Genomic DNA, 23,641 nt, shown 5'->3' with positions numbered 1-23,641 from the left:
AAAGTCCTGAGGAGAGGTGGACCAAGGAGACTGGGGAGAGATTGCAAGTTAGCTCTACAAGGAGAAGGTAGTGAGAGGAATCATGGAGGAGGGGGTGAAGAAGCTGGCCCTTAATATAGAGTTCCTCCTCGGAGGAAGAGCCTAAAGAGAAGGGAGACCAGAGTGGAATGCTGAAGCAGAGAATCATCACGAGTATGGCAGAGGAGGAGAAAGTAAATGGATGCGGAGGAGATGCAAGGGGAAGCCTGGGACAGGTGGAGGAATGAAAGAGAGGGAAGTAGCAAGAGAAGATTGCTCGGATACAAGCTTGTGGAGATGTTGGGGATGTTGAGCAGAAGAGATAGATTGGGCTGATTGGCTGTAGAATCAGGACCCTAACAGAAGGTGATGGTCATAGATATAGCAAGCACCTTGCAAAGACCAAAGGGTGGCCTTCAAATGGGCCCATGTCACATTTGCAATCCAATTTCCCCAGACTCTGAGTCCATCTCCTCCCTTCCCCCTGGACCTTAGAACCCCTAGATTAACACCACACCCAGGGTTTCACTGCCCAGCGAAAGGTGGGTAGACAAAACAATGGGAGGTAAGGGGCAGGCTCTTAGTAGGATCCCTATGGTAACAAAAGGACACACATTAGTCGTAAGCATAGGTCAACAAAAACCAAAAACAAAGTGTCTGGAATTTACCCGGTAGAGAGTGTAAGGACACAGTGCCCCACCGACCTTCAAGGGCCCTTCCCTGTCCCCTGTAGTGTTAGTGAATTGCAGAAAAAAACCCTTGGTTCCAGGGAAAAACTGCCACAGTAATAATGATTCCTCCAATGAGAGAACACAGGGTCTCAAGGAGGATTGCAGTGAAGTTAAGGAGACCCAACAGCAGGCACATAGGAATATCACACCCTGAGAATGGGCACTCAACAAGAATAGGTGCTCTTGACTGGCACAGGAATGTGGTGGAACCAGGGCAGCACAGGGAGTACTGTGGAGAGGGTCCAGCACAGAGTAAGGGAGAGAGCTCTGTGAGAAATTGGGTAGCCAGGCAGTACAGGAACCCGGGGGGCAGGTCAGAGGGATATGCAGGGAAGACCGTGGAATGGGAGGCGGGAGTGGGCAGGACCGGCTGAATAAGTATGAGGGCTCATTTCAACATGATGGTTGGTGTGCCCCCTTGCTTGGAGCGGAAAACGGTCTTCCGCACCCGTGAAGTGCATACATTATAATGAAGACCAAGAAATAAAGCCAGTGGGTAAATAGCTGCCGATTATCAGGAGAGGGCCAGCCAGCAGGGAGCTGAAATACTAAATGCCCACCAAAAAGCTATATATCCTTCTTTGTCAGTAAGTGGCTGATGTGGAGGAACCGTTGTTAAAAGGCAATGAGATGATACCATATCTGTATACCCCAAGGGAAGTGACAGCTGGAAGTCTCCAGTAAGCACAGCTTGTAAGGCGAGAGCGGCAAATTGCACATTTAACGCCCCAGAACAAAAGTGATATACAAATGAATATATTGCTCTGTGTGACGAATCCAGGGTATTCATCCCTTCTCCACAAGGGGGAGCCTCCCCTTTTGAGGCTAGGGAGGTGAGCCCGGTTTGCAAGACCCTTCCTAGGGGTCTGGGCAAGTGTGACCTCACTGGGAGAGACTCCCCCTTAGGGTACAGGGACTCCCTAGACCATCCACCATCATAGCATATATGGGGCTATCAAATGTAAAGAACATTATAAGATCCAGAGATGTGGCTGAAGACAAAACTCAAATACCTCATTATGTAAAAGGACAAGGAACTGTCTCTTTAAGGAGAGACGTGCAAATAACTGAGACGAGTAAACTGAAGAGAGAGAGCACGCTGAGGAGAAGTGAAGCACAGAGAGATAGAGAGAGAGAGAGCGAGAGAGCGAGAGAGAGAGAGAGAGAGTTAGAAGAGCGTAAGTAGGGTATGCCCCCTGACAATGTGATGCCTGGAGGAGGCAGAGCCGAGGAGAACCGCTGAGCCTGCTACTTTGCGAGACGTCCTGAACACCAGAGGGTAACGCTGGAGGTCTGGCGTTTCTGAGCAGAAAGAGACAGGGAATCCTAATCCTGGTGGTGGCGTGACCACGACGACTTTGTGGTGGGCCATGAGCCCGTCGAACAGCGACAAAACCACCCAGCTGGGGAATCAGTGAGAAGCCCTGCTACCGCATCAAAAACTGGTCGTAATGAGAGAGAGGACTGAGGGTGGGACACCAACAACATTGAAGCACGAGACCCAGAGCAGAGGAGGAGAACCCGAGCGAGTGCCGAGCCACAGAGGTAACAGGGAGAACCGGGATTGCTCTGGGGCATCGTTATGGAGCGGGAGAAACAAGTCACAGTGAAATTGACGAGATAGTGAATATAAAGCCATTTAAATCGAACTGTGTTAATGCGATATAGAGAATAACGAATAAGCCTGAACGAGAAGAAATAAAGAACTGGACACAAATACCCTGGTACGAGGGGAAAGTACCCCATGGTTTGAGAAGTAAAGAATGGAGCACACCAGAGAGAGAATTCTATAAACATGAATGTGATCTGAAATCAAGTGAACCAGATAACAGCAGAGAAAATCTAACTGGACGACCCCAGTAGAGGGGGATGGTCAAGTCAGAAGAAAGTATACCTAACTTAAGAAGGCCTGGGTTACAAGTGTCAGAAAGGCATAGAAGCCTAGATCAAAGTATAAGAAAGTGTGCTAAAAAGGAGTGTCGAAAAAAACAGTCCCTAAAGAGTGGATAAAACCCATGTGCATTGTGAAAGAGTTACATGAACTTATCCAGAAGGCGGCATGAGACTATTTAAAGATGAAGTAAAGAAGAGACATTGCCATAAGAGACAACCAGGAGAGGGGAGATATTCTCCTGATCTAATTTATGTTAGTTAAGATAGTGCCAGGCTCAGTTAGAACTAGTATGTGTTATAAGACTGCTGAAAGGCAACCTAGGGGCAGTGTTGGGGGCCCCCCTGAGACTCATGGGCCCTTTCAACTGAAAAGGTAGAAATCTGTGACGTCCCTGGAGGGGGGGTGTCAAAAAGAGCGAATGCAGAGAGAGGGAGGGAAGCAGAGTGAAATTCAAGAATAAAACTCTGACCCAACTGCAGGACAGAGCCAGTAGTTCAGGGAGTGCGAAAGCAAGTCTCGAAAGCCACCAGCAAGGGTAATTCCGAGGGACTGGAACAGAAACCATGGAAGAGTACCAATAAAGGACATTGCCAAGCAGTTCTGTCACCCTAATCCTGGTTATTCCTATTCAAGCCAAGTCCGTTAGTAAGGCTAGCCCTGTGTCTATGCTACAAATAAAATCTAGGTAGTCATTTTTAGACCGATGACTGGTTCCCAAAAGTACCATATACAGAACCGAAGCAAGCCCTTTTTTCCTTGTTCTCCCTACTGCCTTCCTGCCTAATATCCATCTGGGACAAATCTTTAAACCTCTCTGTACTCCCCTTCTCAGTGACCTCCACTTCTGCCTTCTTCTTGTCCCTTGGATCCAACACAAAGGCCTTAGTTTAAGGCCATCTCCAGCATAAATCTCACCATAAAACAACCATCAGTTTCCAGTGTAGACCCATGGGGTTGGGGGGGGGGTGTCCTCACCTTCCCCTAGCTGCATAATGTATCACACAGGAAGCTGCGCCTGTGGTGGATGACTGAGACTGAGATTATTGAGGAGTGCCCCTCACCCCAGAAGTCACAAGAGACATTGTGAGAGCCATTGCACCTATTTAACCACACCTGTTTTGTGTTAAGCTGCCAGGAGAGACCAGGACCTCGGGTAACAAGAAATGAAGGACTCTTCTTTGAACAGACCTCCCAGAGAAACACTGATTTTGGAATTCATCCTGAGAACTGATCACATTTTGGTGAACAACAATCCTGACATGGATTAAGTTATTTTGTGCACATTCTTGCACAAAGGGAATTAAGGGAATTGCCTTGTACGATACCCTAAAAAAAGAAGTGTTAAGACCGTTCACTCGTGTCTGGCCTGTGTTTGATCCCACCGGACATTGTGACAGTTAATAATTGGGAAAAACTGGGATGGAAGTAGGTGGTGGGATTTGATCATGATATCCCTATCGACGAGTGGGGGCAGCTAGCTCACACGCATATTTAGCAGCAAGGAAGATTTGACATAAGAAGTAATCAGCAAAGATTATTTTACTGTCTCGACTGGATGGGTTGGTACTTTTTAAGTGCTGACACCAGCTTGGGTTGCCAGAAGATGAGAGGTGATTTGAATCAAATTCAAATCATGTGCAGTTGTGAATGATCTGGGGACTTTTGGACTAATGTGCTGGACAGAATGTATTTGGTGTCAGGTGAGAAACTGACTGGCATTCCTGAGCTAGCACCCCTTCACTTGTTAAATGGTAACACTCTCATGACTAAGGCGATGCAAAACTGGACCTGTAGAGCAATAAAAGTTATATTATGCTATTTTACTGGGATTTACACCATGCACTGCTGTCGTTTGCATGGTAGTTGTGAAAAAGCAAATACTTAAAGTCTGGAAAAATAGGAAAAAGCGAGTCATAGAAGAGTGGATATTTGACTTGCAGACATTGTTTGAGAATTAGGTAGTAATGCATAAATCAGCTTAATAGAGAAGAGGTTTATTTGCTTGCAATGGTCTATTATGCTATATATGTTGCTTCTCTCCTTACTTGATACTACTGGTTCACATGCTCCTGAGATTTCTTCAGGTGACAGTCCTATGATTAACAGACAAGGAATCCTGCAATTGATTTAGAGTAGGGGAGATGTTTAAGAACAAATTATACATATGACAACAATGCATTTGTTAATAATCATTATAGGGATTTGTGAGTTTATCAGATTCATACCCCAGGTTCTCTGACCTTATCAGTTTATATTGAAGAGATATATCACAATTGATATATGTCATAGAGGACCTAAACAAAACACTAACTTCCATAGGTGGTTAAATGTGTTTAAATAATATTTTTGGTAAGGTGCAAATTACCATCCTTGACTCTCATCTAAAGTGAGCATTTCCACCCTAGCTCAGGCTGTCCCTGCTTACCTGGTTAGTAAATAGCGCTTTTTGACCTCTTCTATCTAAATGCTACCTTGTTGATAATGAGAGCCTTAAAGGCAATTGCCTTCTCTGTCTAATCCCCCTCAAGGACTTTTAAGGCTAGACCTACTCTGACTTTCAGGTTAGTTCTAATTGATTGTAGGGATGTGCCTTACCGACACTTGAGCCCCACTTGGACCTCTTGCTTTCAGACCCTGATGTTCCTCTCCCTATGTCTCTCTATTCTTCTCCCCTCTTTCATATACTCTTTTCTTCCCAACTACAACCACCTTCTCTGTGCTTTCCTCCTATGTCTTCCTTCTCTGTCCCTCTGATGTCTTTTTCTCTCCTCGTGCAACCTACCTCTACCTTTTGATGTTACCTCCTTCTACTCTCTCCTACGACTCTCCAATCTACTACTACTCCCTCCTCACCATACTAATACTCTCTTTTCTCCACTCTCCTACTATTTTTCCCTCTCCAGACTACTATTTCTCTCTACAATACTACTACCCCACCTTCTTCTCCTTCACTGTACTTTCACTCTCTCAAACACTTTCCACTTACCTTCTACACTCCCTCTGACACTCACCTATCTTTCACACACACTCACCACACTGCGCTACTTGCTCTCATTAACCAGTAGCTCCCCTTTTCTCCAAAACACTCCCAGAGTCAGTCCACCTCCTTCCTCCTGCTGGTCCCTTGATCTGCCACATACACCTCCTCTGACCGCACCCAAATAGCCCACACCATTCTGTTTCCTGTCCCTCTTCTTATCCTCCCCCTCCCTCTCCATTAGATTTCTGCCCCTAACCAATCTGGTTTTGTATTTCCCCGCCATTGAGGTGTTACAAGGGTCAATGTTTACAAAAGGTGGGCTATGTCCCACCCCTTTCTTCCATGCGGGGCTGCCATGCTGCAACAATGGCGGCCTGCATTGGTAAGTGTCCCAGCTCGTGTTAGAGCATCGCATTGCAGCAAATTCCAGGTAAGAATTGGGGAATTAGCAGGCCTTGTAGAAAGCCGCTCCTCGACACAGTGACACAATTCTCTCTGAGGGGAATCCATCACTGCTGCCGAAGCCTGGTGAGTGCTGCTGACAGATGGCGGTGCACCATGTTCTCTGTGGCTGCACGGTCCCTCTGTCTCTCTGCTTGCTGGTTCTCTCTCCTCTCGCTACATGGAGTGCACCACTGACAGGAATGTCCTGTTTAGAGGCTCTGATGGTTTACGCTCTTGAGGGTGGGCCCTCCTGGTTTCTGGGGCCCGTGATTGCCTGCAAAGATAGAAATTGGACTTGAAAGCATTTGGTTGGATAGGTAGGGAGTGAAATAATGTGGTACCACTCATATACAAACAGGCACTTGGGAGGGGACAAGAATTGGACCCCTCTCAACTACCGCCATCCCACTCTGGTGTAGAACTGGCTCTGAACTCCACCTTTGTGGGCCTCCCACCCCAGGCCGAAAGGGGTTCCCATCCCCACGTGACAAGGTGAAGTTACTGATCTTGTCACATACATCATAACTAGAATTATTTTCAATGGCTTCTTTTGTAAAGGAATATTCATCTATATGGGCAGTTATTTTGTTGATGGAGGTGTTTAACCTTTTAACTGTAGAATAACATGGGTATGCATGTAATTGTGTATATCCTGTCTTTTGCTCAGCAACTCCTGTGTCTTTGTGATACCAACTATAATTGCAGGCACTGTACTTTCGATGAATATCAAGATGCTGAAAAGTGGATGAAAGAGGGCTTCTGTGAACAAAAGAAATAGAAAATAATATTTTGGAAGATGTCTTCTGGAAATATTCAATAACCAATAATTTGGGTGCAATCACCTTTAACAAGATACACATATGTTTTGAACTTCAAATGCCGTTGGTAGCCCTAATTATGGGCTTGTGCCTTTGAACAAACCTATCAAGGTTTGCCCTAACAATCAAAAATCATCCCTATAACCCATTAGCCCATAAAAGCTGAATACTGAAAGTTATGATATGATATGATATGATATGGCATTCATACCGCGCCTATACACAAGTGTTTCAAGGCGCGACAAGGCATGGGAGGGGGAACAGAGGGAAGACAGACAATGTTTTTACTTGGCGAGGTGTCATTCAGATCGCGCAAGTGCACAGGAAGGGGAAAAGTGCCGGGAGGACAGTGCAGTACATGGGATAAATAGAATAAATACAAAATAAATAAAAAATACGGCCAGCTGGTGGCAAGTGCAAATGTAAGTGCAGACATCAGATGTCAAGTGCTGTTAGGGGGACTGTACCGATGCGGAAAACATCCCCAAGTGCGGGGGTTGCCAGGGAGGCAGTGCAGGTGTGCAGGCGGGGGACGTGACCTGGGCCTGAGATCAGAAGGGTGGCCAAGGTAACCAGTGGAGTTTCAGTCAGGAAATCCGCATGGGAGAGGGGGGAAAGAAACCAGAAGCAAAGAGGAAGGTTTTGAGGTGCTTGCGGAACCGGAGATGGTTCTCCTCAAGTTTATGGGAGACAAGGAGGCTGTTCCAGAGGGAGGCCCCAGCCGAAGAAAGAGATCTACCACCAACTCGTTGCTTGGAGAAGCGACTGACCCTGAGGGAGTTGGTGGCGGATGAGTGAAGAGCTTGAGAAGGAAGATATTTAGGAAGGGAGAGTTGAAGGTATTGAGGCTCCAACCCCCAGAAGGCCTTGTGGACAATGCAGAGGGTTTCGAGCTTAATCATCACAGCCTCTGGGAGCCAGTGCAGAGATTTCAGTCCTGGAGAGATACAATCCCTCGGCTTGAGGCAAAGGACAAGTCTTGCAGTCCTGTTCTGGATGAGTTGCAGAGGGCGAAGATAGTATTCACAAGCAGTTCATATCTGTTTTTGACAACAGCACCCCTCAATGTTAAAGCCAGAGAGTAGCCATGACGATATAAGTCAACATCCATGTCATATGCACTCCCTTGTAGTAACAATATAACCTGCTTCGATCAAACAAAGACTGACATCAACCATCAAAGCTCTTACAGCCAACTGTGTAAGGACACTTGCAGAGGGAAAGAGGGCGCTTTAGGGCATCCCAACGGCACAGTTGGAATTCACATCCCCGATGAAGATTCATCAGAAATAAATCATGAAAAATCCTCCAAATATGCAGGACCACATGACAGAAGTGCAGGATGGAGCATTAAGTCTCACATTCTGATCTCACATCGTCCCTCTCACTCCTGAGAGGTGCTACCTGTGATGTTTACTAATATGTAAATGCCACTGTGACTCATCTGCGCATCTGCAGATGACTAATTCACAGTGATGTCACAAGGATTGGAAGCGTTTGAAGGATGGATGTACAACAGCTGCCTAAAGCGAAATAGCTCAAAGTCTAAGATTCTGGTGCTCAGGCTCAAACATCTTCTTAAATAAAAAAGTCAGCACACATTATTTTCTCTGGATAGAGTGCGCTGATAAAAAAGGGAGAAATCTTATTTTCTTTTTGGGACACGTCATGCGCCTTCATGCACAGATCCATTATGGTGTTGAAAACGTATTTGATCAACCCAAACTCCTTAGCAAGATGCTCCCCATTATCTCTCTGGAAAACAACCTCGTGTGAGTTGTTGATCAACACTCGTTTGGAGAATGCTAATTTCCTTCATGCCGGCTCCACCATTATCTACTAGGGACCACACATTGTTTATAATACTGCCACTAGACTTATCTATGGTGTAAAAAAAGACCCTGTTCCCAATCATTGAAGAAGCTTTCACTGGGTCTTTATTCGTTCCAAGATTAAGTTGTAAATTCTTTACCTAGTTCTTAAAATCTTAGCGGCACAGTCCCTGAATACCTTCACATAAAAGGTAGCTGCCAGTGTCGTTCTAGTCCTCTGAGACCAGATGACTCCAATCTAGTCATCATCCCATCATGAAACTGTGAATGTTTGTGTGACATACTCTTCACCCTTCATAGTTTTCAGTCCTAGACTCTGGAAGATTATACCGATGACCCTGAGCAATTCCCATTGTCACAATTTCGGAGATACTCTGTCTTAAAACACTCTCTTTTCGAATCTTTGCTTCCTTGGGAATCATTTCTCCTACTTATCGTGGCCTAATTCATTTGTCGTGCTATTCAGCTTCAGCAATCCTCCATCCCTACTCTCTTTTCTTTCTTCTGTTTTTTTGTTATCATCGTATTGTATTGGCTATTTTTGGGCTGATTTTCGTTTTTTACCAAGCCTTTAATCTCGGTTCCTGCAATTTGGATTGTTGAGTCTAGTTGCCATTGAGTTTGCGCTGTACTCTACATATCAAATAACTACATGAACAATCATTAAACATAAAGGTTGCTCTACATTGATAAGGATGTCATATACAAATGTGGGAGGGAGTTTGCTGTGGCCCACGCTTTTCACTGTGCAAAAAGCCAACCCTATTGGTTTTGGCAATGCTTGTTTGATTGTTAACCTATCCACATGTCTTCCTGTTTTGAAATGGTACTCTGTGTGCTCATTCCTGTTAATTACTCTTCCCCCCCTTTGAATAGTAAAAAGGATGTGGCTTCAGCCAACTTTTCTCTCCATGAGGTCCATTGCCTGCGCTTCCTTGGGGTGTGTCAGGAGTGTGGTGAGTGTGTCCCACACAAGGATATGAAAGAACATCAAGATGAAAGCCATACAAAGGTGAGCAGAGATCTCCACAGTATGTGTGACAAGGTAGCAGGCTTAAGACGTGTGTGCTCAATAGATTATACTGTTCCTAGACCAGGCCAGCATACTGACATGCAGTTCACCTTTTGGAAATGTAAATCATTATTTTGAAATTCTTATTGAGAGTTTCAAGAAACATTTATTTTCATGCCACCAATACCCATAAGAAGCTTTTACTAACTTCCTCGCTCTTCAGAGGAGTCGGGAGTATTGAGTATTCATGAAATGAATGGACATTGAATGGGAGCGTAGACACACCATGTGTAGTAGGAAACAGACCCTGGTCTTGCCGATAGAGGCTAGGCAGGGGGGTGGGGGCTATTCAGGACCCTACCAGTGCTTAGCCCTAGAGATTAGTATCTCAGTAGGCTGATTGCTTTGATAACATTGATCATATCATGCAATGTGTATGTTAGAGCAAAATCTTGATTTCTGATTTTTTCAAGTTCGATTACTGAAAAGCATAAATTATGTGATGTATATGTTTTGTTTGTGTACTTTTTGATTGATTTGTCTTATGTTCTCGTTGAACATGTCATAATTTTAGCACAGACACTTGCATTTGAGTCACAAGCACTTTTTTGATATGTTTTCTTGTTTAATTGGAGTATGTGCAATACACATTTGAATTTGTATTAGATTAGAGGTCAAGTGTTGATCTTTGTTTTAGAGATGCAAGTGGCCACATTGATTGGGGCTAGTTTTGAAACATTTGTGAACAGCAAATAGAATATTCTTTTTGTTTTAAACACTCTTTATTGGCATTTTTAGAATAACAACCCAAGAACCCACAACTCCCCCCTTTCCCAAAATACCCTTCCCCCCAACTCTCTTAATAACTTTAATTTTAACAGTATCAGCAAATTCCTAACCCCACCCCCTTCCAGTGTCTGGATTCGCCCACTATGCTTCCTTTCACTCCATAGAATATTCTTTTTGAATAAACAAGTGTATAATGAATAGATGAGTGTGTGACAAAGTGCCGCATTGACGGAAGTAGGAGTACTTTCATTGTGAAATTCTTGCATGTGTAGAACTGTATTTATGGCACAAGGCTCTCTGTTGGGATGTTGTTGTGGATCTGTCCCCAGCTCCTGCACATTAGGGGATGTCCCTTTAGTCAATAGTTGTTTTTGTTATTTTTTTACCAATAACCATAAGCCTGTGTAAACACATTGGTTTGATGGGCAGTTTATACTGTAATGTAAAAATTGTGTTTTAAGTCATTTTCCCATCCAAAGTACACAATATTGGAGGAAGATTGTAGCCAACTGTGAGCAGGGCGTTTATAAAAAGTGCACAGTGTGAATACATAGGTGGGGTACCAGACAATTTTACTCCCTAAAAACAGCCAAATACTGTCAACAAAATAAAATAGGGAGTAAAAGAACTCCCAACAAAATATTGGAAACAATGGGCACCTAAGGGCCGGCACCTTGTTCCCATTCACACAGTTCCATGGATACATTCGGATCAGTGGTGTCAGTTGAGAAGTACTGTAGGAAGGAGCATTAATATTATTACTCTTGATCTGAGGTGATTTAACGTAAAATACATCCTTTCATTTGCATGAATTACTAAGCGCAAAGAAACATGGGCTACAAAAGATATCTGTTTTAGAGTTTAAATGTAATTGTACTTGCCTAAAAAATAGGTACACACCATGTTTTAACACTTTTTTTTACCTCATTTACCTTATTTGTTGCTGCAAACAGGTAGATGGGAAGTTGGGGTTAGATTTATGGAAAGTCTGGTGGGCGTAGGTTACAGTGGTCTCCCCCAGCATTTTGCTGTAACAAAAACAGTTTTAAAAAGTGTTGTTTTTACCCACAATAAAAATAATGGTGTTGTTCTAAAATAGAACCAAAAAATAGACTTGTAAATAGGAATCACTTTTCTAATTCCTAAAATATCAATTTACTCCCAACTTTAATAAATAGGGAGCAAAATGCTCTTACTTAAAAATCTTGTTTAGATCTGTGGACGTCTGGAAAGTAAGATTTCTTCATTTAAGTGGTCCGCGCTGCTTCTTGATATTATAATTAAAAACAAGAGACAGAGCCAAATGACAGTTCCCGTAAACATATACACTTCTATTTACTTTATTTGAGTTAATTAGAGGCTTTTTGACTCAGTGCCAGTGATGGACGGGACACTGAATGGCTTACAGAGATGGAATAGGGGATAATGAGGATATAGAAATGTCAACGTAGAGTGGTAACAGGTGGGTTGACCTCATGCTTAGCAGTTGATTACATTTTTTCAGATACTGTTCAGAAAACGTGAGCCTCAGGCTGTCTGTGAAACATCATCCAATCATCTACTTCCCATTTGATGGGGTGAACGGAATTTCCAAAGGTTGTTGCCTTACGTAAAGGGAACAAGACATTTGTACATGGGCTGACTGGTGATTAGCTGGTTTTGAGATGCCAAACCATAAATGTCTGGACAACCTGTATTGTGCTATTACTTTCATGAGGTAACCTGCTACTGGCCTCTAGATAACTTTGTGGGAAAAGGCAAAGAGGCTAAAAAACAACACATGGTTTCATTGCAATCATTTTAATAGTCAGACAAAAGATAAGGCAGGATGCATAGTTTTTGGCCTGTTGCTGCTTCGCCTTGGTTTTTGTTGGTAATCCCAGTCATGTTGTGAGATGATAACAGCAATTACAAGTGCAGTCTTGTGGGCATTTCATGGGAGGGTGTGATAACCTGCAGAATACATTAGGAGAGGCTTTTCATGAAGGCATTAATTTCAATATGTCAGTATTCAATGTTATCCTCAAGTTGGGAGTTCAGATTAGGTTGACAAATGAAAAAGGGATGTAAATTGTCAACAAATAATAATAATTAATAGCTCAATTTTGTTGAGCCTGGCAAATAATGAAGCACCCAAATAGAGTACTAGTTTTTTTATGCTCAGCGAGCGAGAGTTTATTTTTTTCAACAGCTGCATCTATTTACTCAGTTTGGTGTAAAGACACCCTCTGAGCTGAACTCCCATACCTCTGTCCATTCACAAAGCATGTACATATACACAAGTTGGAACGCAAATCACATTTCAACAGCTATTCACTTTGCTATGATTAAACTGCACCCTGGGTCTCGCATTCCCCTCTACAGCTGCTCCTAGCTAATTTAACATTAACCTGTACGTGCTCTAAGACCCCCAAGCCCAACAGCTGCGACCTGGCAAGGACATTCTGTGTGTTTGCAGGCTGAAGCTATTTAAAACATGTTCATAGTTAACTGTTTCAGAATAGAATTTATGTTACTCTTGCAAAAACCACAAATATAATGCTTATTGCTATCAGTCTATCCTTTTATAAACATAATTCTCTATGTACCCATTTTAATCACTTAAACGAATCTTATATATTTATAGCTAACATCTCCCAAAACACATCATTTGAGGTGGGTCTTTGAGTTACTTGTGATCTGAGACATGAGGCTAATGCATGGCACTAGGCAGGCACACAATTAATGCATAAACGTATAAAAAAAGAAACATAGCTAATAGAACAAACATAACAGAAAATAGTTTCCACCCAAATGTAGTTGTTAAGGACCATAAAGATCCATCGATATCTAATGTACCAGTGGGGGAAATGTGCCTGACCTGCAATGCTCTGGAGATTATTAATGGCATGCCACACTGAGACAGGTATAAATGAACAGCATCTTTCCTCAAAAATCTGACAAACGCCTCTTTTCTCTGCCAACATCATATTGAGTGCTGCCCTGTTCTAAAATGCTACACACCGTACAGCTTTTAACTCAATAGTGATATTAATAAGGGCATCTGTTTCATTTATAGTGGCTTCTAGCAGTGGTGACAATCTGCGTACATCTCTAGAATTAACAGACGGGCCATACTATGGAATGATTTCTTTAAGGATATCTGCCATTACCTGTGGTCCAGTATCATCCTGTAGTACATAATGCTTTTGCAGTGGGGGAGAAGACCAATGGCTCTCTTTAACTGTCACAGCAGGCAGCACAACCCCATATGACATTGGCCAGCCCAGTTAGCAGGTAACCAAGAATATGCATTAGTAGCGCAAATAAAATACACCAATTCCCCTCTACAGAGAGGGTCTTGGAACACTTTAGCTGGCAGGTGCAATGGATAGTTACAATTCAAGGTAAACCCCATACCTCTTGTACCATCGCTGGAGATGTACACACTGCCTAAGACAGTATTGTTTCGTATATGGAAAGTAGGTCCATGGGAATGCAGATGAGAGGCTTGATTGTTGTATGATGACACATTCATAAGAAAAGACCATTGCTTGTCAATAGGTCCTTTAATGGGAAAACTCCATTAGGCATAGTGACATCCTCACAACCCTCCTTTTTAAGAAGATTCTCATTAAGATACTGATACAGGATTTCTGGCATGTAATGGTTGCTATATACAAAAATATCATGAGGCTTAGCACACCTACATTTTTAGTTCAGACTTTGATGCTACTCAAGAAAGATTTTTACCATGTAAAGGGTGCAAGGGAGAAATATGTGACTCTGGCATTGAAAGTCACCATCTACAATGGAAAACTATTTTAGGGTCCACAACTTATGGACACTCCCGTCCCATGCATGCCTATATATACTGAAGAGACTCTTCAGTCAAAATTTAGTGTAGCTTATAAGTTTTGGTGTTTACATCACTGTATAATTTACTTTGAGAATAGTTTCAACAATTTTTCAAAAATAATTTTTCAAATAATGCAATTTGATTATATTCAATTTGTAAATCTCACATTGATTTTTACTAAATACAGACATTTAGTGGTTTCAATTACATTACATAATTAGTGCAACACAAAATATTCAATAGAATTTCTCAATGATAAAGTTGTCAATAGAGATTTCAAGAGTTTTCAAAATAAAATGTTCAAAAAAAGGGGCTCGATGTGTTTCGAGAAACAATCTCTTCTTCAGGAGCCAAAACAGATCCTCTTGTGCTTTCAACACATTTTCTTCAACAAATTCAGAGAGTTTTAATCAATATTTATGGTCTCACATCTTTTGGAGCATGTCTACATTTTATATTATAAAAGTATGTCACATTATCTGGTATCTGTACTTCACCTATTCTTCTTTTCATGCTATTATGCTGAGTTGGTCATCAGTTAATTGAGTGTCCTTATTGGTTTCATCAGCTAACGTGCCTCCTGTGTGGTATTCCTTAGAAGAGTCCATTTATTGCATATTAGGAAATTAGGCCAACCTGTCTTGTTGGACTATATATTGATGATACTGATTCTTAACTGTAACAAATTACCTTTTAAAGTGTCCTTGTAATACACAGGTTTTGTTTTTTCTGAAGATTTTTGACCTTTTTCTCATCTGCCGGGGTTCTTTTGTCCGGGGTTGCTGTGCATCAAAAGCGGAAAACGTATCTCTCAGTATGATGAAGTCAATATTCTGCGTTAATTATGGTGTTTAGAATTGATTTAGTTTGTACTTATGGGAGCCGTATGTAAGTATGGACCCGTATTGCTTGTCTGTAGTGCTCAGCCACCCCTGGGCGTCTTGTTCATCTGTCATTTTCATCTGTGTATGGTACTATAACATGAAAGCTATCTTCAGTATGTGTTGTTGTTTAAAATATTCTCTCTGTCAATCTGGTACTGCATTAAAAGTCGAGATTCAAGAACTTACGGTTTTGTTCTTTACATGTTCAAAATCAAAATCACTACTTCTGCTTTGACTGTGGGCGTTTCTAAAATGACAGTAAACGTGGCATTTAGTCCGTGCTACTAATGACCCTAATTGTATCTGTAAATGGTTGTTAATTCAGCGTTTTGGTGATCAAGGTTAATGAACTTACACAGTATTTTCGGACTTCAATCTTGCTTGCGACGATGCGCGGGACTCACAGTATTCTCTGTGGGGTCTTTCGTGGACCTTAGATGCAGTGCTTACCGCTGCTAAGCATCCGCCCACTATAAGCATGATGTCTTGATGTTACGTTGCAGCTCCTCTTTTCTCCTGTAGACCTCTGGGGCATGTAGTTGATATTGCTCTTGCATTGATATTCTAGCTCCAATGTTCATGACATGTTATTATCGGAACGTTTTAATCTTGTTGTTATTGGTAGTTGTATCTAGCATTCCATTAATCCATTATATCTCAGACATTTCACCAACAAACTGTTGTAAAGAACTCCTTGGATGTCAGTTTATGTTCTGACTTGATGGTAGTGTAGATAAATAATACCTCCGTCCCCAAGTACCGCACGAGTAAGAGTAAAAACACTACTCGAGCAATCTTTGAGGCCACAGGTGTAGAGTGTCGTCAGCCTGGAACCGGGAACGCCGGAAGAACCCCCTGACCACTGTAAGGCAATGAAGGGTTATGTTTAAGCAATGACAATTGGCAACAATGGTAAGGACAGTAGTGACAATGTAACAGCGGCTTACCTCTAGTGGGCAGGTGGGAAGTTGTAGGCGTAGGCAGGTAGTATGCTGACAGCAGCAGCAGGCTGAGATGTTCTGATGGCACTCTGGGAGACACCTGAGTTAGGTATGGAACAAGAACGTAATCAGTGATCAATCCAAAACACAATCCAAGGTCAGGAGCCAAAAGACAGAAGTGTAGACAGGGAAAACCAAGAACCAAGTCCAATATCCAAGCCAGTGGTCAAAAGTCCAGATGATCAGAGAGCACGCCAAAATCCAGGTAGGGAAATCCAAAGACAGTCCAAGCAAACGTTCCGTGGCAAAGTAGTACGTAAATAACAGGAGTAATCCAAACACCAAGCAGTTCTCCGTGAAGAAGCTGTGAAGCAATGTTTCTGCGTTTGCTTGCCCTTTTTCAATACGAACATGGTCATGTGATGCGGTCACGCGACCGCAGCTACGTGTCACGTGGAACGCAATGCAGACAGGGATTGGTGTTGCGGGCGTCTTCCGGGCATGTGAGCATGTGACGTGTGGGTTTCCCTACGCCCTTGTTTCACCGCAGAGCGTGAAGGAGTCGCCATGGCAACCGCCAGCGTGGAAAGGGGCGTAAAGACACTGGTCCACCAGCCGGGAAACCTCTGTGGCTGTGCCGCTGCTGCTGTCGCTGCCCTTGGGAGTGCATGTGGGAACTGGGAACAGTAGCAGGTGAGCGATTGGACATGACAGAGGACATGACAGTTTAATTAGAAAGTGTCATATTACGTAATCTTTAGCAGACAAATATATTCCTATGGTTTGCTATAATTCTTAATGATCATCACTCTCAATCTATAGTAGTGATTAGTTTAGGTCATGATTTACTACTTAGGTCATGTGTTCCTGTATTTGCTTCCGGTAGTTCTTTTCCAGTGCTTTTCAGGAAATCGTTATCCACTAGTGTTAGGGGTGTTAGTGATTTCCAGTGGTTGTTTTCAGTAATTTTCAAATAATTCATATCACCTAGAGTTCAATGTATTGATTATAGGAATGGTGTCACTGCAAGTTCTTCATTCATCACTCTGGGTACCAATAAGTTTAATTTATGAACCCAAAACATTTCTCTTCGGGCTATAATCTCACTCATATTGCCTCCTCTTGGTGGTCTTGTGTTTAATTCTAGGATCACAAACCTTAGTTGGGTGAGTGAGTGGTGTTTTGATTCAAAATGTCTGAAGACTTGAGATTTATTATTTTTAGTTCTTATGTTGGACTTGTGTTCTGTGAGTCGCTCCTTCATTTTCCAAATTTTTCAAAATTACTGTCGCATATTGCGAAATTTTTAAGTCTGTTTTTTTGTCCTGTGTATGGATGTCCCACGATCTCACCTTTTTGTACATTGTTACAGTGGCAACAATGGAGGCAGGGAAATGTTCCCGTCTTTGGTTTGTTGATATGTTGCTGTGTATCTTTCTCAGCTCTTTCTGCTTTTACCAAGCAGTCTCTGAAGTTCTTTCTTCCTGTGTATGCCATCAATGGCGGTTTTGTGAATAATTTACATAATTGTGAATCCAATCTGGTGTTTTTCCAATTTCTAGAATAGTATTCTTGAAATGTGCATATTTTGTTGTGAGAATTTCATTAAGTAAATCAGAGGTGGATCTTCTTTAAGTCTGGTGCTTGGTTTTAGAAAACTTTGTTGATTATTTATCTGGCGTTTAGTTCTTGCTGTTTCAAGTACTTTCTCTGGAAATCCTCTCTCTTTGAATCTCTGCATTTGTTCATCTGCTGCTCTGTTGTAACTGGATTCTTCGGACTCAATTCTTCTGATTCTTAGGAGTTGACTTAACCGGAGATTATTCTTAAAGTGTTGTGGATGATGACTGGTGTATTGTAAGCTGATATTCACATCTGTTGGTTTCCGAAAAATGTATGTCTTAAGTCTGTTGTTGATTGGAGTAATCTTCACATCTAGAAAATGTACTGATGGAGTGCCAATTTCAAGTCTGAATTGGATTCTCAGATTGCTGGTGTTTAGATAATTTCGAAATGATGTTAGTTCTGTTTTCGGCCCTTTTCAAACTCCAAAAATATCATCAATAAATCTCTTCCATATAGCTAATTGTTTTGACCATACAGTGTGATTAATTATATATTCTGATTCAAAATAAAACATGAAGATGTTTGCATAGGCTGGCGCCATTGCTGCGCCCATAGAGGTACCCGAAATCTGGAGGTAAAATTGGTCATTGTATCTGAAGAAATTGTTATACAAAATTATTTTGGCTATTTCAATTGCGAACATGTTGTTAGACTGAAAGTATTCTTGTTTCAACAATAGCCATTCTAGAGCTTCAAGTCCTTGTCTGTGTGATATTTAGGTATATAAACTTTAGACGTGTAGGGTAAACAGTGTCCAGTCTTCCTCCATTTGTTTTATTTCTTCAAGTGTATTCAAGAAATGTGTTGCATCTCATAAGTAGGTGGACGTTTTCTGAGCCAACGGTTATAAGAGTCTGTCTAGATATTTAGATAGTGGATCGAAGATACTTTCTGTAGCTGTTACTATGGGTCTGAACGGTGGGTTGGTGCAGTTTTCATGTATCTTCGGGAGTCTGTAAAATACTGGAGTGATGGGTGTCTTGTTGTAAAGGAATTCTTTGGTTTTATCATTTATCCATTCCTCTATGTGTGCTCTGTTGAGTACTTCTTCAATCATTATTTGAATGTCAGTAGTGGGATCTCGATCTAGGTTAATGTAGGTATCTTTATCCTGTAGCAGTTGTAAACAACCTTTCTTGAAAAAGTCGGCATCCATTATCACGATCGCTCAACCTTTTTCCGCTGGTTTAATCTCAATCGTTCTGTTTTCAGAAATTTGTTTCAATAATTTATGTTGATGGATACATAGGTTTTGTTTTTTGAGATCAAAATATTTGATTGATTTTACATCTTTGAGCATCTTAGTCTTAAAGAGTTCTAATGCTGAGTTTTGGATTGTGGGGTTAAATTCGCTTTTTGCTTTCATCTGAAGAGTTTCAAACGATGTGGATCTTTCCTGAGTTGGTGGAATAGAATCAAAGAATAATTTCAACCTCATTTTTCTTGTTAGTTTTGCTACATTGATTTCTTCATCAAATGAGTTGGAGTTATTCGTTGGTACAAAAGATAGTCCAAGACTTAAGAGATCAATTTGTTGTTTGGACAAGGTTTTATTTGAGATATTGACAATCAGGTTGGTGTTTTCTTTTTGCCTCTTGTTTTCTTTGTTTCCTCTACTGAATTTCCTGCATCTAAAAAAGGACGTGACTCTTTAGCAATTGGAATTTCTGTGGCTAGAATTGAGATATTAATGTCAGAGCTCGATGGAATCTCTGTTGTGGTTTCTATACTGGCAGCAGAAGTGTCACTTGAAGGTTCAGTGCTTTTACTGTCTCTTCTAGGAGATTTTTGTGGAGGGTTTTTCTTAAATTGTTGCTGATTTTGTTGATAAAAATCTTGACATGTGTATACTATGTTGCTTGAATAATCTAGTGTATCACAACAGATTTTCCTGATCTTCCATTGTTCAAGATCACGCTTGTATGTTTCAAGTTTTGTATTAGTATCTTGGAGTATGGTCATTAGTTCTTCAGCTGATGTTAGTGTAGTCAGTTTTTCTTTTAATTCAGAGATCTCAGTGTCAATTTATGTTAGGCAAGAGGCCAGTTCTTCTATGGTCAAGAGTATGAAGTCTAACAAGCATTTATTCAAAATACGTTCCCATCTAGCTACAAACTCGATGTTTTCTCAACAAAGGATCAGTCTAAGGTAGACTCTTAATCCACGAGGGATCCGTTGTGCTTTATAATATTGGGCTAAAGTAGATGCTTGCAATTTCTAGCAATCTCCATTCTGATTAATTTTTCGAGGATATTAACCAGTCGTTCTGGAGTTGATTTTTCTGTTTCTATAATAAGACTCAAGATTCGTATTGCTTCCTCTTCATTAAAGGCTAATGTGGTCACGTGTTTAGTAGTAATAAGGTTGATTTTTGAGAAGGACATGTTCTGAGTAACCAGATTCTCGTATTTCAAAGCTATAAATTAAGGGTTTTGATAGATTTTAATGGAGGATGAATTGACATTGGGGAACTAAGGATTTACTTATGTGTAGGCTGTCGATTGTTTTGTATGTGTACAATGTAATGTGTTTAAAATGGATTGTATATTTTTACTACTGGTATTATGTTGTATAAGGTTTCATGTAAACGAATAATGTAACAATAAAAAAAGCTATTATTCTATGGGTGCTGGCCAAATTATAATGCCACTCCAACCAGTTGGGATATCACAATATACAAAAAAAATCATGAGGCTTAGCACACCTAAATTGTTAGGCCGCTGCCACCCATTTTTGCATGTATGTTAACAAAAGGGAGTCCTCTCCTGGCCACAGCTATATGCAGCGCATAACATGAGGTGGAGAATGGTAGTGGCAGCTGCTGTAATGGTAGACCTTCACCAGCATAGGCTGGGTAATTTAGACAGATATAACAATTACTTCTGTTGATGATTTCATGTGTGTTATGTAGCAGTGAAACAAAAGTATTTTTCTCCATACATTTCTCCCTGTGATATTTTTGCACAGTGGATAAAGTAGGCACAACAATAGTGGTTTTGGAGACAGCTGGATAAACAATATATTCTACCAATAACCACCCCCCAATAACACATAGTGTGATAAAAATCAACATCACATAAAGAAATGTTTCGGTCGTGTACCACTTTTTTGTTTGCTCTTTGGATGAACTGTTATGGAGTGATATAACGCCATTTTCTTGACATGGCATGTTGTCAACTACGTGATAGGTAAGGCAAAGGAACAGGCTGCAAAAATACTGCAACTGCAATTTTATGGAGTGTCTCTTTTTTCTTGTCTATCTCACCCATTAGATAGTCCAAAAGATGGTGGGCTTGCCACCTGGCCGCTATTCTTCAGGAACAAAATTTGTTTTTTTCAGTTTGTAGTTCCGCATACAGCTTCCTGGGTCTCAAGTTGTATCTTCGTTCTTCTGTTGGTCCACAAATGTCTTCAGTGTTAAGGATTTCAATCAGGCGACGCACACCTTAGTCTCAGCCCAGTATGCAGCACGCAATTGAAATGCTTATGTTTTATGCTAGATTCAATATTGAGATGGTACACCACTCATATGACACCCCCTTTTCAAATACCCCGGGTCGCAATGGACCATGAACCAGGCTGGTTGATAAAATGCAATATTTATTCATTTATTTTAAAATTCAAAAGAAATCATACCATTTTTAATATGGGGCAGCAATCACCAATGGGGTGATAGGAACAATAGGAATGTAAGCAATGCACTTAGTTTAACCTTCTGTTGACACAACTACAAAACACCAGGGAATAGGAACACTTTTTGATTTTAGGTAAGACAGCACTTGAGTTAAAATTTCCCCCTGCAATGTTCCCTCAACCCACAAAAAATCAATTCTAAGTGGATAAACAGAAGCAGCAGGTAATCAGGAATGACAAATGGAAAACAGAATGGAAACCAGACTTTCCCTCCCCAAACAAGAGAGAAAAACAGATTTTAAACCGTGGGAATGCTAAAATGACACTGGGAAATGGATGAATAAATGAATGAATGTGTATAAAACTCTTGAAACAAAAGCAATTCTTCACTGGAGCAATACTGGAAAGATACTAGCACTCACAAGCAATGGATTGAGCAAAAGCATACAATTCGAAATTGAATGGAAGATTTAAAACAGTTTATACTCAAATGACACATTGTAAATTTAGCAAAACTTGTGCAATTCCCACCTGAAATTGTGTTGGTGTGTTGCTATGGATCATAGGTACAATATGGAAGTGAAATGAGGTCTCTAGCTGGTAAATTGAGTGAGTTATGCAAGATATAGTGAGTTGCGTTTTGAGAAAATGAAGGTGCGAAAAAGGAAAAGAAATCAATTTTGACAAGGACAGTTTTACTCTACCCTAGAGCATTCAGGCTAGGCTACCAGATTGAGACACAGTAAGCTCCAGGGTTGACTCACGAGTTCAACCCTAGTACCTCCGCGCCCGCCCTGGCGGAACCAGTCCGATCACTTGAAAGAGGACTAAGGGCTTAGGATTTCACAAGACAAAATTATTAAAGATAATGGCTCTAGCACAAGAAATCAAAGGCAGGGTTTCAAGAATGATTTTTGACAATATTACAAGTTATCAGGATAAGGATAGGATGACTTAGAGAGTGGAACTAAGGACAAGGCAAGTTATACTATGGTTTTCTATGGTTCCTATTGATACTCACAGTCCACTTTAGTTGGGAATTTGGATTTTGGACAGTCAGCGGTTCTGGTCACCACACGGAACTGGTCTAACAAAGGACAGCCGAACAAAATCAGCGGGACAGATCAGCTGGGCAGGGATTGATACCAAAGGATAGTTCTTCTGGACTGGCAATTCTGGTTACTGGATACTATAGGTCATCAGGATAGCAGGATGGCAGCAGCATGCAGTTAGTGGCGGCAAGCCAAGCTGGATTAAGATGCCAAAAGTACCACAGTTTCTCCTGGTTACTGGGAGATTAGTTGGTTTTAATATTGTAGGGTAGGTCATGCTGGGGCAGGATCAGCAATGCTTGGGTTTTGCAATGGGCCCTGGAATAGGATCAGCAATGCTTGGCCTTGGTGTTGGAGTCTGAAAGATGAAACAGGAACAGGAACGCAGCACAGGAAATCAGGAAGAGTGTGTGTGTCCAGGGTCTTGTCAGGGACCCTTATTTATCATGCAAAATGACATCATCAAGGTAGAGGCTGGGTAGGGTTAACTACGCCTGCCCCTAAACTACTTGGATTGGGCAGGGAGCTAGTCTCCGCCTCGCTCTCAGTTGGTTGGACTTCTAAGGGATTGATGTCAGATTTATGAGGTGAGGTTTACAATGTCCAAACACTCCCACATTTACTTTACTTAAAATCCGATTTTGCCAAAAACATATATTTCTTTACTTGTAATCTCTTGGCAAATTATACACACATTATACACACAGGTTACATATTATGTGCATCACATTTCAGTCCAATCCTCAGGTCTGTGCGACTTTGTTTCGCCTTTCTGATACATTTTGGTAATTTTACACATTAAAGATTTGGCCTAAAATTCTACAATTTTATATACAAATGCAAATTGTCCCCAGGGATGTATGTACCAAATTTTATGTTTGCCACATTAATACTTTCCTTGGAATCTGTCATATTTCGTAAATTCTGTTCCCCATTCAGCAATGAGTTCTACCAAGTTTTAAAAGACAGCCCCCAAAATTAGATTTAAAACGGCAAATGTTTAAATTTCTGCCAATTCTTGCTACAGAAATAAAAACTCTTTAAAGTTTCTTTATAACATAGTCTCTGGCACCAAAAGGCAGTCCCTTTGTTACTAGATCCTTTTTTTTTTCTTCCTCCAACTGTAAGCAGTCATTTCCTTCCAGGCAA

General features: G+C 41.3%; 1 protein-coding gene across 2 annotated transcripts in view; it reads left to right on the top strand.

Annotated features, from left to right (window-relative positions):
• Positions 1-23,641, top strand: part of XAF1 (XIAP associated factor 1) — a 415,035-nt gene that overhangs the window by 4,147 nt on the left and 387,247 nt on the right. For both annotated transcript variants that reach the window (XM_069653416.1, XM_069653407.1), the window contains exon 2: positions 9,594-9,729. In XM_069653416.1, the coding sequence (XP_069509517.1) occupies positions 9,594-9,729 (136 nt within the window). The remainder of the gene's footprint in view (positions 1-9,593; positions 9,730-23,641) is intronic.

Source organism: Ambystoma mexicanum, chromosome 1p (assembly GCF_040938575.1).
Source record: "Ambystoma mexicanum isolate Mex_15411 chromosome 1p, UKY_AmexF1_1, whole genome shotgun sequence".
Lineage (NCBI taxonomy): Eukaryota > Metazoa > Chordata > Amphibia > Caudata > Ambystomatidae > Ambystoma > Ambystoma mexicanum.
Note: the sequence above shows the minus strand (reverse complement) of the source record. Positions and strands in the feature narration are given on the sequence as shown.